This window comes from Helianthus annuus, chromosome 15, assembly GCF_002127325.2.
Source record: "Helianthus annuus cultivar XRQ/B chromosome 15, HanXRQr2.0-SUNRISE, whole genome shotgun sequence".
NCBI classification, from domain to species: domain Eukaryota; kingdom Viridiplantae; phylum Streptophyta; class Magnoliopsida; order Asterales; family Asteraceae; genus Helianthus; species Helianthus annuus.
In genome coordinates, this window is record NC_035447.2 from 15,656,947 (window position 1) to 15,672,586 (window position 15,640).

The 15,640-nt window shown below is 36.6% G+C and overlaps 2 protein-coding genes and 1 long non-coding RNA gene across 10 annotated transcripts; 1 reads left to right on the top strand and 2 right to left on the bottom strand.

The window, feature by feature from the left end:
• Nucleotides 1–5,425: 5,425 nt before the first annotated feature.
• LOC110914839 lies at nucleotides 5,426–6,037 on the bottom strand. Its single transcript, XR_002578636.2, has 2 exons — nucleotides 5,664–6,037; nucleotides 5,426–5,582 (listed from the first exon to the last, which is right to left on the bottom strand). It is a non-coding gene; the product is annotated as an uncharacterized LOC110914839 (long non-coding RNA).
• A 1,327-nt stretch (nucleotides 6,038–7,364) lies between these two features.
• Nucleotides 7,365–13,765, bottom strand: LOC110910889 (CRIB domain-containing protein RIC10). The gene is made up of 5 exons (XM_022155464.2): nucleotides 13,499–13,765; nucleotides 13,243–13,369; nucleotides 13,054–13,151; nucleotides 12,844–12,928; nucleotides 7,365–7,894 (listed from the first exon to the last, which is right to left on the bottom strand). The coding sequence occupies exons 2-5, from the start codon at nucleotides 13,298–13,300 to the stop codon at nucleotides 7,701–7,703; spliced, it is 435 nt and encodes a 144-aa protein (XP_022011156.1). The 5' UTR covers nucleotides 13,301–13,369; nucleotides 13,499–13,765; the 3' UTR covers nucleotides 7,365–7,700.
• On the top strand, nucleotides 9,003–11,205 carry LOC110910890 (phosducin-like protein 3). Of its 8 annotated transcripts, none has more exons than XR_002576554.2 (6): nucleotides 9,003–9,362; nucleotides 9,793–9,936; nucleotides 10,035–10,190; nucleotides 10,383–10,685; nucleotides 10,793–10,864; nucleotides 10,940–11,205. XR_002576554.2 is itself a non-coding variant. In XM_035984203.1 (4 exons), the coding sequence occupies exons 1-3, from the start codon at nucleotides 9,189–9,191 to the stop codon at nucleotides 10,171–10,173; spliced, it is 450 nt and encodes a 149-aa protein (XP_035840096.1). In that variant the 5' UTR covers nucleotides 9,005–9,188; the 3' UTR covers nucleotides 10,174–10,190; nucleotides 10,940–11,205. The 8 variants fall into 8 exon arrangements, 2 of the variants coding, with proteins under 2 accessions (XP_035840096.1, XP_035840095.1); XR_002576556.2 differs by having other exon boundaries at nucleotides 9,004–9,362; nucleotides 10,383–10,401; nucleotides 10,490–10,685; nucleotides 10,793–11,205; XR_002576557.2 differs by lacking the exon at nucleotides 10,793–10,864.
• Nucleotides 13,766–15,640: the final 1,875 nt, after the last annotated feature.

The following is a 15,640-nucleotide window of genomic DNA, read 5'->3' on the forward strand; positions in this document are numbered from 1 at the left end:
GAAATCGGGCTCAAACATCCTCCACAAGCCAACCGCATCCGCTGAGACATGCATGCAGGTTATTACAAAGGCTTAGGAAATAAGGAAAATAACAAAGGGTAACGAGCTTACCACCACCCTGTTCCCGCAACACGGGCCTTTCCTTCCTATCCGGTCTGGAGAGCATCATCCGCAATATCCACAGTTGATCATTATCCAACCTCTTGAGTTCAATAAGCCGCAGCCTAGAGAACCAGTCCACGGTCTTTGCGGAAGCAACAGGGATATCTTCATTAGAAACTCCAACGTTGACATTCCTGAAAGACATGCTAGCATAGACCGCACAGGCTTTCACGTAGAAGAACCTCTTCTTCCAGCCTGTCACACCCTTAGGGGGTGTCATCAACTTCAAACTCCCATGCCTTTGAGTAAACGAGAAAAAACCGGTGTTCACCGTCAACTGGTAGAACCGCCGGAAATTCTCCACTGTAATGGGCAGGCCATGGACACGGAATGTGTACTCAAAATTCCGAATTCGGAACATTCCGAAAGGACTAAGTTGGGAGATATGGAGGTGATAATACTCCAATACCTCCGCCACAAACACCGTCACCGGCAACCTAAGGTTGCCGTCGTTGAAAAAATCCGCCCACAAGGTTATATAACCGGCCGGAGCATCGGCACCGGTGTCCCCCACTTGTGGGTAAGTAGCATTCCAGTCTTTGGCCATCTGCACCGTGGCCATCAGGGTTTTAAAACCACCCTTGGACCACTTCAACACCGGTAACCCACCACCGGGAACGTCAACGTCATCATCTTCATCTTCATCAGCCGATACTACCGGCTGTTCAGGGTTTTCACCCTCCACATTGTGTGGATTTGATGGTTCAGCCATCAGACAATATCAAAAATATGAAGGAACGTGAGTCGAAAAACCAAAACCCTCACTGGAACTTCAAGGAATTTCGTCGGAGAAGACAGAGAACACGTTTTCTCTCACCGGAAAATTTTTGAAATTTCAAACAAGTGAGGGGAAACCACGAACGGTTTCCCCTTATATACCCATCCCAATTAATGCGGAGGGAGAAAACAAATGATCACGTTCAAAAAGGGCGAATCGTATGACACCACGTGTCGAGCGCCGTTTCCGCTGACGGTTATCACGCGCGCGTGGCCACCCACGCGCCTGACACAAGAGACGTTTACACTCTTCGCTACAGTGCATTTAATGCCTCGGGCAGTGCAAACGTCCTTTCATTTCAGCACATGCCAGGAAGATCTCACCAACTTCCACCAACTCACACGTGCGTCCAGCCACGTATGCAACAAAAAGCGACTACATTATCCAATTATAAGCGGCATGCGGTTTCTCTGGTATACCGCACCATAACCCATACCGCATGTCGTTTTTTAACATACCCCTAAAAATAGGTAAAAATACATATCTCTACACTATAAAGGGGTATAATACCTATCCGCACTACCCACGAGCACACGTGGAATATGCGGACATGTCACACACGAGCCCGTTCAGGTGTGTCAGATGCTCAGAACCAGCGCTGGCCGTTGGACTGAACCGCATCTCAGACACAGGGGAACCGCATTGCCTTCATTCTCTTCAAGCTTCAAATCCCTCCTGTCCGGTTCACAACCGCAGAGGGTACATGAACACCTTCTTTAACAAAAGGAAGGAAGGGTATGCACGCGAACGCACATCAGCAACCCTGTCTCCTGAACCTTCAAGAGCTACATCCGAGCCACACCCGCTTTGAGCAAATGTGGTAATGCAAAACCACAGACACTCACGAGGAGCTACGGACATAACCATAGCTTCCGCAGAGTGGTTGCTACGGAAGAGCCAAGCTCACTCCACATCACCGAACAATGCTACTGCAAAGCAAACTCGGTATTGGAGCGGGAAGGTAAGTGGCTCCAAAACGAACGCAGAACAGCGCTCTAAATAAACCCTCGTCGAACAACAAGCGTCCGAACAGCGGTAACAAGTCTGCTTATGACTTTGTTAGCCCGACTATGGGCCGCATAGAATAAACAATGGTGGGCATACCCTTGCCTATGACCATGTTTATTTACCCATAGTACGAATATACATTGTTCGACCAAACATGGCCAACAATGACGCAACGAGGTAACCGCAAAGAACGTGCGGTTACTAGAGAGCTATGACGAAAAGACCACCTTTAAAGGATGGGAAACCTCCACATACCTTCGAACCACCATCTCAGAGGTTGGTTCGAAGTTTGTGCAGCATTACTAACAAGGTCTCCAAGAGACCTTCGGCACAACAACAGGTGGCAGGCCACCTGGTGACATAAATCGGCTGAGAATCTCGCATCAGACGAGATTCCTTCACCGATACGGAAAAGGCGTCAGATGACCCTTCCGGACCTCCAGCTTCATTTACATACAGAAAAGACCACACATGGTCTAGGATCTTCTCCAGACTCCAAACTACCTTCCAAACACCATAGTCCAGTACTCCTCCCACATACACGTTGTATGTGGCAGCAACACTAGACTGGGGGGACTTGAAGGGGTATGGTCCCAGATCTCGCGTCAGCATGGACCGCGAGTGACCATTACCCTTATCAAACCCCCCACTAACTAACAACCTACTTGTGCCCATGCGGGAACGCGTCGACACAAGGGTTGAATCCAATCTATCTAGTAACAAAGAAGGACTTACATGGAACATGAGAACGGTAGAGTGATGCGACATAGCATCACATCTGGTGTATGAAAACGGAAGTATTCACAGCGATGCGGCATCGCACCGCATCCAGTGAACACTTCTATCAATACAGGAAAGCCTTACCTTAGGCATAGAAGAAGATGAACGTAGCGGTACGGCTGACACCGCACCAATACGGACATTTTCGTCACGACAAGGGATGCAGGCAAGACGACGATGCGGCTAGCACCGCATCTCGCGTATTCCTTGATCACAAGTAGGAGACGCGGTAACTTCAGATGTTACCGCACGTAGCGATGCGGCTTGCACCGCATCCTATGTACTCAAGCAAGTGGTACTGACACCACAGTGCAAGTGGCACCAATGGCAGTTACCTGTCAGAGCTACGTAAGCAATGGACTGACGTGGCATAACCTCCATAACCGACGAGCCTGACACACCTGAAAGGGTGCAGCACGTCGTCAGTCCATCCATCATCATCCTCCTTCACTCCTCGGCTATAAATACCAACCCCAAACCAGGTTTGAGGTATCTTCTCACAACTCTCTCACTACTACTACTATCTTACTTTGCTTCCCAAGCAAACTACTGATTCTCACGCCGGAGAGTGGTAACAAGGAGCACCCCCCACCCCATCCTCCTTGTTACGAGTCACGGCTTGTTTCCTTGTGCAGGAGATCAACCACCGGTGATCCAGCCAGCGATCCTCGAGAGGAAGGGATTAACCCTTCTTAACGAGACCAGTGTGTTAACCCTGCCCGGTTAACCATTGTTTCATCAGGGGGTTAGGTTTTTTTAGATTTTTTTAGCTATTTTAGGTTGTGTTCAAATTGGTTCTTAAGATTCTCACAATAAGGGTGGTTCTCGCATGAGCCCCTCTCTCTCTCTCTCTCTCTCTCTCTCTCTATACATATATATATATATATATATATATATATATATATATATATATATATATATATATATATATATATATGATTAGGATTAACAAGAAACCCAAAGTTAAGGAGAAAACTCTCAAAACTCTCATCTCCCAATTTTTTTTGGAAAAAAATTAGACATGTAATATACGTGTTTTTAAAGTTGTTGCACCAAAAAAAAAATCAAGAAAACATCTACCATTAATTTAAAAAAAAAAAAACAAGTTTTTGTGTAACGTATGAATTAATGTTACGTAGAATCTTGGATTTAAAAAAAATGGCCGGCTTTTTTTTATTTTTTAGTGCAATACCCTTAAAAATAGTAAAGGAAAATAAACAGAAAAGGATAGAGTTTCCAGGGTTACCTCCCAAACTAGCGTTTCTTGTGGATACCTTCTTCACTCTCACTGGAATACATACTTGAAATAGAAAAGGAAAATAAACGGAAAATACTGATTTTTTTATTTTTTTATGTTTTTTGCTGTTTATATTTTTATAACACCACAAAAAGTTTAAAAAAAAAATCCGAAATAGCTTATGCATACCGAAAAGACACTATAATTTTTTCCTACATAGAAATCTATGTTTTTTTAATGAGTTTCTTTTCTTAAAAACTAAAAAAAAGGTAATTTAAAGTGTATTTTTTATATAAAACATTATACTACTAATTCAAAAAATCTACCAAAAAAGACCATAAAATTAAAACACCGTGCAATTTTTTTTTTTCCTTTGGAAAGGACTTTTCATATAAAAAATCAAAACAAAAATGTTGATTAAACATAATTAACTTGAAAATAATATATAAAGTTAATATTATTTATAAATTTAGTAAAAGTTATATGATAAAGTTTTAAGAAAAATCTAATGAAACAAAATTGATTCGAATACATAGAAAAGTAGAGAGTGCATTTAAGGTAATCCAAGAGAACACATGGTGCAATTTAAGGTAATGACAAATAGTGGATTTAAATTAACCGTATTACATCACTCAATATAAAATCATAAATGCCCATACTGTTTTGTTGTGGAACTATTTTTTCATATGTAAAGTTTTTTATCTTTGCTGCTATTATAAGGATAGTAGTAATCCTACAATGGGGATCGGTTTTTTCGCATTCTCTCACATGATTCATTTTTGGGTATAGATATGGTGGAAGATATGTAAGTTTTGGTTTCGAGCACTTGTATTCACTCTGTAAAAAAATAACGTTGAAAAGACATTAAAAATTAAGCAAGTTTACGTCAAAACTATGACAAAAAATAACCATTACAAAAGTTTAGGTATAGAAATTTAAAGTAAATAAAGAAAAAGAAAAAAATAACTGGAGTAAAGTGTAATGGGCAAAATGAAAAGCGATTTAAAAAAACCATTGGCGTATGTTAGCAAAAGCACATGGTGCAGGTTAGCGAAGGCACACTATTGAAACGTCCCTTCTTTTATATAATATAATATAATATAATATAATATAATATAATATAATATAATATAATATAATATAATATAATATAATATAATATAATATAATATAATATAATATAATATAATATAATATAACATAATTATTAGAGTAAACTGCCATTTTGATTCCTGTGGTTTGGACACTTTTGTCATTTTAGTTCAAATCTCAAATCTTTTAAATCTGGGTCCCTGTCGTTTCACTTTTATTGTTATTTTAGTCCAAAATACAAAAAACCCCTTATTTGACTGTTGAAATCCGGCTATTTTGTCTTTTTGTTCAGGGGCAATTTTGTCTATCTAAATTTATTATAACATTTTAATAACTAAATTAATTATACATAATTCATTTAACCCCTATATAAAAAGCATATTATATTCCCCCAATTAATCATCATCTTCCCAAAAAAAAAACCCTACCCTTAAAATCGTCACACATCATCTTCCCAAAAAAAAAAACCCTAATCTCACAACAATCTTCTTCATCTTCTCTCCTGCAAATGCATCAACAGTCTCGCTACAAAACACTAAAAAAAGTTGGGATACGCATTGCATTACAAACAAGACAAGAATAAACTTCTTCTACAAGGATGCTAACCTTACTGCAAGCAATCTAATCGCTATCTTCTCGGCTTCTTCTTTACTTTTACTAGGTTCAACTGCTAGATGTTTAATTTCATATTCACCATTATGCAAGTCAAATTCATCTAAAGCATCCTCTGGACCTTCCATTACATCAAATTCATGAAATTCTTCCACAGGATTTGATTCCACATATCTCCATTTATAACTATCTTCCAACGCCTTTGACTGCACTGCAGGGGAGAAGATGAAGAAGATTGTTGTAGGATTAGGGTTTTTTTTGGGAAGATGATCTGTGCCGATTTTGAGGGTAGGGTTTTTTTGAGGGGAAGATGATGATTAATTGGGGGAATATAATCTGCTTTTTATATAGGGATTAAATGAATTATGTATAATTAATTTAGTTATTAAAATGTTATAATAAATTAAGATGGACAAAATTGCCCCTAAACAAAGAGATAAAATAGCCAGCTTTCAACAGTCAAATAAGGGGTTTTTAAATTTTGAACTAAAATGACAATAAAAGTAAAACCACATAGACGCAGATTTAAAAAGTTTGAGATTTGGATTAAAATAGCAAAAGTGCCCAAACCACAGGTAACAAAATGGCAGTTTACTCTAATTATTATAATTAGTGCCACTAAACTTGTGCGCTGTAGTGGGGCCTCGATGGGAATTCAGCATCGCACACTGCTACATGTGTTTGGTTCGTTGCATCTATGACTCGGTTCTAAGTATCAAAACGTAACGATGTAAAATAAACAATTTGTGTTCACACACCGGTATCAACGACAAAAGAATTACGTCGAAATATTGCAATGTAGAAAATGAACCACAGGAACTTAAAATATTGCAATGTAAATTTATTTTAGCATTTCCATCCAAATGTAAGACTCTCAGAAAAACCATATTGTTGTAAAAAAAAAGAGAACAAATGCTATTTGTAATCTACCCACTGGTCAGGTGGATTTTAGCAAAAGAAGACTATTAAACATCCCTTTTTAATATAAAATATATATTTTAAATAGATAACATGAATATAAACATATGTAACACAAAAGGAAAATATATCAATGTTTTTTACTTTTTCTTTTGTTTTTCTTTATTAATATTTTATTTTTAGTATTATTTTATAATGTTAATACTTTTTGAAAGAGTAAAATGTTAAAATCGTTTTGAGTTTAGCTTACTTTTGTCACTTCACTGCAAAAATAAAACTTTTTTGTATCTGGGTCCCTGTGGTTTATTTTTATTGTCATTTTCATCTAATTGACAAACTACGTTTGAATTTTCTGTTAAACTCTTCCCTTTTGTCATTTTCCTCATGTAAATGAAATGTATAGTCGTCATTTTATGCCATAATATATTTTAATTTTCTGTTAACCTTTCTCCTTTTGATAATTGTTACTCGATTATTTTTAACGAAAAATAGCGATTTTTATGTAAAGAAAAATGTGTTTTTAGGTTTTTTTTTTTTTTTGTGTTCACAATATTCTCATGGTTCTCGCAATAAGAGTGATTCTCAAATGAACCCTATACTATATATATGTGAGAGAGAGAGAGAGCGCGCCAGCGCGCACAACCCCGCTATATATATCACGTGTTGAATTATAACCCCTGGCACTATGCTCAAAGATGGAACTACACATGGACTAATAGTGTTTGTGTGGATATGGTGGTTGCAGCAGTGATGATGGTTACTAGTGGTTTTTGTATATACAAACAAATAGCATGTTAACATTTCCAAAAGCTAGATTAGTTTTTCCAACATCACAACCAAAGAATCTAACTTTGTACATGTTGATTCTTTGTTGTGCATTCCCAAAGGGGACAAAATTACAAATTAAAAATACAAAAATAAATTAAAAAGAAAAAAAATTTAAAAAAAAAAAAAAAAACAAGAAAGGTAGCAGTTCTCCCACCAATTTAAGGTCATAATAGATATACCCCTATGTGTCATTTCTTTTATGGCCTTTTTAACTTTCTTCTAACATCATGTCTTGATCTTCCAAAAACTTTCGGTCGTCCAACGTGTTATGTTTGCAGGGTCACTTTACATGGTCTCTGTGTTGGCCTTTACCTTTGCAGCTCGAGATGATGACTTTGATGACGAGGTTGACCTTGGGGAGCATGTCGACTTTGACTTTCTACGCCTTTGTTTTTTCGGGATACTTGGAAGGTCTACAGGTGGTGGTGGATCGTTAAGTGTATCATCCATGGGTCGTCTTCCCATCGCTTCTCCAAAATCTACAAGCAAAATCAGCTTAAATTTTGTGAATCCATACAATACCCAAAAATACAGAAGGGCTAGGCTACCATAAAAAAAAAAAAAAAAAAAAAAAAAAAAAAAAAAAAAAAAAAAAAATTCCTTTCTCATTTTGCTTGAAAAAGTCAACCTGGCCCAATATTTGTCTACATCTTAAGGTCCCTGAATTTGCTTTAACAAAAAAACAATTTTGTGAAATTAACGATATCGGCTGCTAGCAAACATGTTTGCTGATGTGGATGTCATGTAGACTCTTTTGCTAACGTTGAACACTAATTCAACAATTTTTTGTTGCTTTTAATATGAATTTATATTATCTTATATGATTAAAAAAACAAAAAAAATTATCCATATCAGCATCTTGACACACTTTAAACATCACTTCATCGACTTTTGACCGTTTTAAGAGATTACAACTCATTAGGGTTAACGGTGTGGGTGCGGCAAACTATGGGGTAAACTAATTTACCTCGTGGGGAACACCGCCGCCATCAAAGTTTACCTCGCGAGGGGACTTGATTTCGGTGTATAATCACCGCATAAGAGAGAGAGTTGGATAATGGTGGGGCCCACTCTTTTCAACCAATCACAATTTTTTTTGTTTTTTATATTTAAAAAAAAAAGTTTACCTCTCCCAAGAGAGGTGACCACCCCTTATGTTTTAGTGCAAGAGGGGACTTAGAGAGGGGAATTGACATGGCAAGATTTGACCACCCCTCTCACCCTTACTATAATGAAAATTCACAACTACAAGTATTTTAAACAATTTAGGGACTTAAATATACTAAAACTATATTGAGAAACTTTTTCGTGTTAAGTAAGAAAGTATGTTGGCTTTTTATGATGTATAAAAATACAAAACAACTCATAAAACGGTATCTATTGTCTTTATCCCGAATACGAGTGTGTTCAACTTAAGGGGCGGCTCGCATTCATGTTACAAAATCAACAATTATATATACTTCTAATTTACAACATTTTGGTGCTTTGCAAGTTGTACCATTTGCTTAAGGTGTTGTATCACTTTGAAAAGGACTGATCTTTTTTTTGGCCCATAGAGTTGGTGAGTCATGACCCCTATTTCTTTACTTTTTTGTTTACAAACTACAAACCCCATCTCTCACACAACTCTCTCTTCTTTTGCTTGGTGTTCTACAATTTTTTTGAACGGGGTTAATGGAGCTTCATGACGGCGATGGTCGCCGACCTCCGGAGTGCTTAACGGCAGGATTAGGCTTTCGCCGCATGTGGCGGTGAGGATGCTGTATTCCAGCAATGGTGGTGGTTCAAAACGCCATTAAACATTCAGGTGATGTAGGTGAATATGTGAGAGAAAGTAAGCTATTGGAGAGAGAGAGAGAGAGTAGGGAAACGGTTGGTGGTTCACGGCGGAGCTTAGGGTTTCGGCAATCTTCTCTCTTATCCGATCAAGACTCTGGTGAATCTGATGTAACACTTTCTTAATTATAATATAATCCTCATCTCTATAAATGTACATTGGTTGTTTAATTTTTAGGTTCGGTTATGATTCGTTATTATATAATGCTTGAACTTATGATTAAACCCGTTATTGTTCGTTTATTTTATTGAATTCAGTTCGGTTATCCAGTTAAGTAAGATTTGGGGAGCTGATAACCGAACCCCATAAAACCGAATTCACAGTTCGATTCATTTTTTTCCGGTTATGGGTAGGGTTTGGTTTTCGGTTTTTTGCACACACCCCTGTTAGTTAGAATTTACTGATTAAGAGATATTATATTATTGGGTTTTCCATGTAAATTGTAATTATCTTTGTTGGATTCCTATGTAATATATATAGTTAATTAATAGTACATTCTACACATTTCGGGATTTTAGTTCTTCATTGTTGTTCTTGAAGGAGACAGAAGTTAGCTGAGATGAAGCAAGATGTGAAAATCGCAAAGTTTGGTTCAATCATACCGATTTCTGGATCGAATTTTGTTCATGAGGTGTCACAAGCTTCATCAGATGTGTGGGTGGTTGTTGTGTTATACAAAGATGGGTAATTAACTACTTACTGTAATCTTTTTGGTGATTATGTTAATTAATGCGCGTTGTTTGTTATTAGAAGTTGGTTAAGAAGTAGTGATGTTTAAACAGGTATCCTGAATGTGGTGTTCTAATGCAATGTGTGAAAGAACTGGCAACAGTGTATCCAGCAACAAAGTTTGTTCAAATCTTGTCGACGGATTGCATTCCTAATTATCCGGATTGTAATCTTCCCACTGTGTTAGTTTAAAGCTCGATTGCACTTAGGTACGACCATTATTTTCTACTTCAATTGTTGTTCACAGTTTTTCTACCTTTGGTTTCGGCCATTATTTCGGATCAAATTCTTTAAATCGATAAATGAAATGCAATATTGTAAATGGCCTTTTTGTAGGATAATTAGACTCACTGTTCACTTTGTATGTTTTGATGCTGAACGTAGCTTTCCTGATGTTGTAGGTTCATCCTTGAAGAACATGTGTGCTTTCCTCATTTCTTTTGTTGTTTGTTGTTCGCTTAGTTTAGTTAGGATGAAATTATTTTTTTAATATGTCTTACCGTTCCAGACACTGATACAGCCACCAAATTGAATTTCATGTTCAATCCAATCACTTATTTTCAAATTGGGGATTTCTTCAATCACAAAATAGATGACTACTAAAAGGAGAAGGAAGGTTCGATGTCGTGAATGAAACCTCTGAGACTGCCGAAATTAACAAAGCCAACGGCATGGCCGCACTCACGGCATCAGCAAGTGTCTTCGTATGTTGTTATTATTTGTTTTGTCATTTAATCGTTGCATACATGGCTATTTTTCAAGTGTTTTCAGACATTGATTTTACTTTTAATTATTCAAAATGGTAATGCAGTCTTTGATGAATATGTTTGGGATCTGCATTTTAAAGCATGGGCTCTACAGTTGATAAGTCGTCGAACCAAACGTTACAAATTTTACTAACAATTAATGTTTGTTGTCATTTTATTTGTACACGTGTCTAATGAGCTTAATTATTCAGCTTTTTTCAGAAATCACCTATTGCAATACAATCGGCGCATGGAGGATGACGATCTATGTAGAAGAAATGCGGAAGAGGAAGAAGCAAAGCGAGCTGAACTTAAAGATTTTGGTTTTTTAAATATATGAACTTAAAGAAACGCCAATGGTAGGTTTATTTTGGTTTATTAAATATAAAGTTTCAAGCACATTAATATAAAGTTTCATTGTAGTTATAGTTGTTACTCGGATTTAGATGAGAAACGAAGTATGATAAGGTTAATCGTATGTGGAGTTTGTAAATCTTATCAATTACACGTCAATTTCGTTGGCCGCAGCGCAACGCGCGCGGGTTTGTTTTCTAGTTAAAACTAAAACACATAAAAGAGATGAATTCGTTGTTATCGGCTAAAACATTTGATTATCCAAAAAAAATTCATTAAAATAACATATCTTAGGGATGAGCTTGGTACCGGTACCAGTACCGAAAATCGTCAAAAATGGTTACCGGTATTTGAAGGTAAAAATTGGTATTTTACCGGTACCGATACCGAAAGTACCGGTACCGAAAATGCCGAAAGTGGGTACCGGTACCGAAAAAATCGGTGAGAGAAATTCAGTACCGGTACCCAATACCAAATGCTCATCCCTAGTATTGTCACCTAATCTATTGTAGGCTTAAAAACATAATTTTGGACTCAAACTAAAGGGAAAGAAAACATACAAAAAATAATGTTTCTTTCAAGAACATTTTTGGATATATCATGTGTGTGTTCATGTGCTCTAAAAGCAATAAGATCTTGTGACATATAAAGCCAAATCTCTTTGAAGCTAAGAATCTTGAGTAAACACCAATTTTCCAAATAGTACAAGTCACCTTTTTTGATAAAAACAAGTCATGTTTCTAAGGGTACAACTCATTCTTCCAAAGGTACAAGAAGTTGAAACTGTTATGGACAAACTAAGGGACAAAATCCATCTTTACTTCAAGAAACTTTTCCAAACCCGTGAAATGGCCCACATTTCCCCTAATAATCTTCTTCAAAATTGAAATTAATCATAAAGTACCCACATGGTATCCTTTATTATTCTTAATATTATCAAGAATTTATTTTGATCTATTCAAACTTTTATTTTCTAGAGTAAATTACAAAAATGGTCCTTTATGTATGTCACTTATTGCAAATTGTGTCCTTTATCTTCAATAATTACAGAAAACATACTCGATGTTTGCAAACTCTTGCAAGTTATGTCCTTTAGCCCTAACTCAGTTAATTTTTGTGGTTAAATCTGACCAAATGGACACCACATTAGGGTATTTTTGTGGTTTAATCTGACCAAATGGACCCCACATGAGAGTAAAATGACCAAAATACCCTCATGTGGGGTCCATTTGGTCAGATTTAACCACAAAAAATTAACTGAGTTAGGGCTAAAGGACATAACTTGCAAGGGTTTGCAAACATCGAGTACGTTTTCTGTAATTATTGAAGATAAAGGACACAGTTTGCAATAAGTGACATAGTTTGCAATAAGTGACATACATAAAGGACTATTTTTGTAATTTACTCTATTTTCTATAATAAAACATAATTTAATGTGTTACTTTTAGCAGAATCATTCCAATTTCACCTACTGAATTTGTTCCTAATTTATCCTCCTAACAATAAGATAATAACATCAACATGATCAAAACTATGAGAATTTAACGAAGGGGTTGGCTAAACGTACCCTGTTACTCAATGCACCCCCTATTAATTTTGACTTATTTTATAGACTAAATGGCGGACTGTATAAGATGTAGCACATGATCGTCACCCTTTTATACCGCCCGTATAACGACCCATTTGACAGAAGGGTTCATTTAGTAAAATGGAGAGGTATGTTTAGCATAACGGTTTAAAAAGTCAATTTCTGGTCAAATACCTTGAGAAGACCATGTTGACATAGCAGAACCAGAATTGCCAATAGAAGTTGCAGCAAAATCAGGGGCTGTCTTGAATTCAGTCATCTGAAAAATTTTCATAAAATATTTTAAAATAATCTGAAATTTTTCATAAAATATTTTAATTTTTTTTTTTAAATTGGGTATAAAAATATGGATTTTTTTATGAAAAAATAAAATGAAAAAATTACCCAAGATGGAGCACTGCCTGAGGAACCATCCGAGCCAATATGAGCAACATGTTTAACATCAGTTGGGTAACCAATCTCCATCTCACGCTCCTTCACAACTATATCAGAAAACCCACATAAAACCCATCAAAATTCACAATAAAAACGAAGAAAAAACCCTAATTTTGACTTTACAAACAGATAAATTACCAAAGATTTGGGAGATGAATTTGAAGCCTTTAAAAACCCCTTTGATTTTAGTCCCCATGGCTATGGAAACTACAAGGAAAACTCACACCAAAAAGCCTAGAAAATTAAACAAATGCAACTCTTTTTCCTGCAAAAAAAAAAAAAAAAAAAAAACAAGTCAAGCATTTCATCAAACAGTTGGTGTGCATTCAACTCACATTGCACACAATCTCTCTGTATCAAACCCCAACAACAACAACAATAACAAGATCATTACCTTCTTGTTACAGGGTATTTAACCAAAAAGTCGTTTCTTTTCTTTGCGTTTCATGCTCTGAATTCTTCTTCATTTCCTTTAAAATTCCAAGAGTGCAAGGAAATCAAGAAAAAAGAGAGGAAATTTGGGAAAGAAAAAGAAGACCCTTTGGTTAAAAGTGGGGTAATATTGGTGGGTTTTAAGTATGGAGAATATATTGTTGAAGAACAGAAGAGAGAAAGGAAGCAAGATGGAGAACCACAAAGATCTTTAACAAGAAGGTGAGGTGTGGCTTTGGAAGACATGGACAGGTCATAATATTGTAGTCCTTTTAAGTTTTAATGTTATTAAATAAATAAATTATGGATGTTAATCATGTATAATAAATTATTTTATTAAAACATAATAAATATTTTAGTTTTAGTTATTTGTATTTTTTTTTTCTTTTTTTCGTATTTATTATAGTGGGGGAACTGGAACCACATATCTCATTGAAGTGTGACGTACGATTGACGCTTTATGGAGAGTAGGGTGGCGTTCTCGCTAGTCCAACAGAGTCACGTCTCCTCTATCTCGAGCCTCCCGCGTATCCTATTTCCTTCGTTCTTTTTTCTCCCCTTTGGCAGCAGCACTCGAGAAACCACCTAGTATCTCTCTCACCTTCCACCTTAGCTCATCTCATCGCGTGGCAACTTTCGAGCCAAAAATACAATAAAGCATAAACTTGATTTTTTTGTTGTCAATATTAACATCAAAAATATTATTAAACTAGTTTTCAAGCCCCGCGTTGCGGGCGCATACGTAGTAAATCGTGCTAAGTAGTAAGCAAACGACCGTCAAACCTAGGGAAACTCGTAAAATAATGTGAATCTATACCACCATGTGACGTAAAACGTAGGGGAGAAATCGTAAAATAAAAACGTGAATTTATGCCGCCACATGGCGTAGAACATAAGCAAAGATAAAGACAAACGTATACCATGAGGAGACACAAAACGAAGACATACTCAAATTTATACAAAGGAATCTTTAACATAAAGACAAAAAAGACAAAACTTAACACCTGAAAGTAAAACATACAAACTTAAGGGACTTACGAAGACAGACTCGAATTTATACCAAGAAATCTTTAACATAGACAAAACTTAACACCTGAAAGTAAAACATACAAAATTAAAGGACTTAAAAGAGTAAATTACGTTTTTGGCCCCTGTGGTTATATCAGTTTTACTATATTGGCCCAAAATAAGAATTTTTAACATATCTGCCCCCATGGTCCCTATAACTAACCGTTTTGGCCCCTAAATCTAACCAAACCCTAAATCAGGTTAATTATTGGCACATGATGGGTAATATGTTAATTTCCCCTCCCCCACATATTAAAAACAAATTAAATGAAGATCTGTGTTTATCTTTTGTTTAGGCATTATTTAATTTACTAGCAACGTTGGTGATGACAGTGGGTCAAACTCCCCCCCACATATATATACACACAAAAGCCCTAAATTCCCATCAACCTTCTCCACTTTTTACCCAGATCTCATCATCTTCAATCATCATCATCATCATCCCCTCATCCTCCACTTTTTGCACTGCAAATCCAGATGAAGAACCATCATCATCATCCCCTCATCCGCAGCCCACCTCATCCGCAGCCCATGATCTTCGATTTCCCCCAATATTCAATAGCCCTTACATCTGGGATTGAACTCATATCATCTGATCTTCTGATTGCTTGTGCTTGTTGACTGTACTGCTCTGTTTCTTCTGTTATATGAGTGAATCGACTGATTTGGTTTAGTTTCCTAATATGCTCGATTAGAAATCACAAGTCAGTCATCTATGATTTGGTTTAGTTGCCTAATATGCTCCGATTGCTTGTGCTTGTTGACTGTACTGCTTCTGATGCTCGTTCTTGTTGACCGTACTGCTCTGTTTCTTCTGTTATATGAGCGAATCGACTGATTTGGTTTAGTTGCCTAATATGCTCGATTAGAAATCACAAGTCAGTCATTTATGATTTCGTTTAGTTGCCTAATATGCTCCAATTGCTTGTGCTTGTTGACTGTATTGCTTCTGATGCTCGTGCTTGTTGACTGTACTGCTCTGTTTCTTTTGTTTAACTTTTGAATTTTATGAAGGGGTTTGATCTGTGTTTGAAGT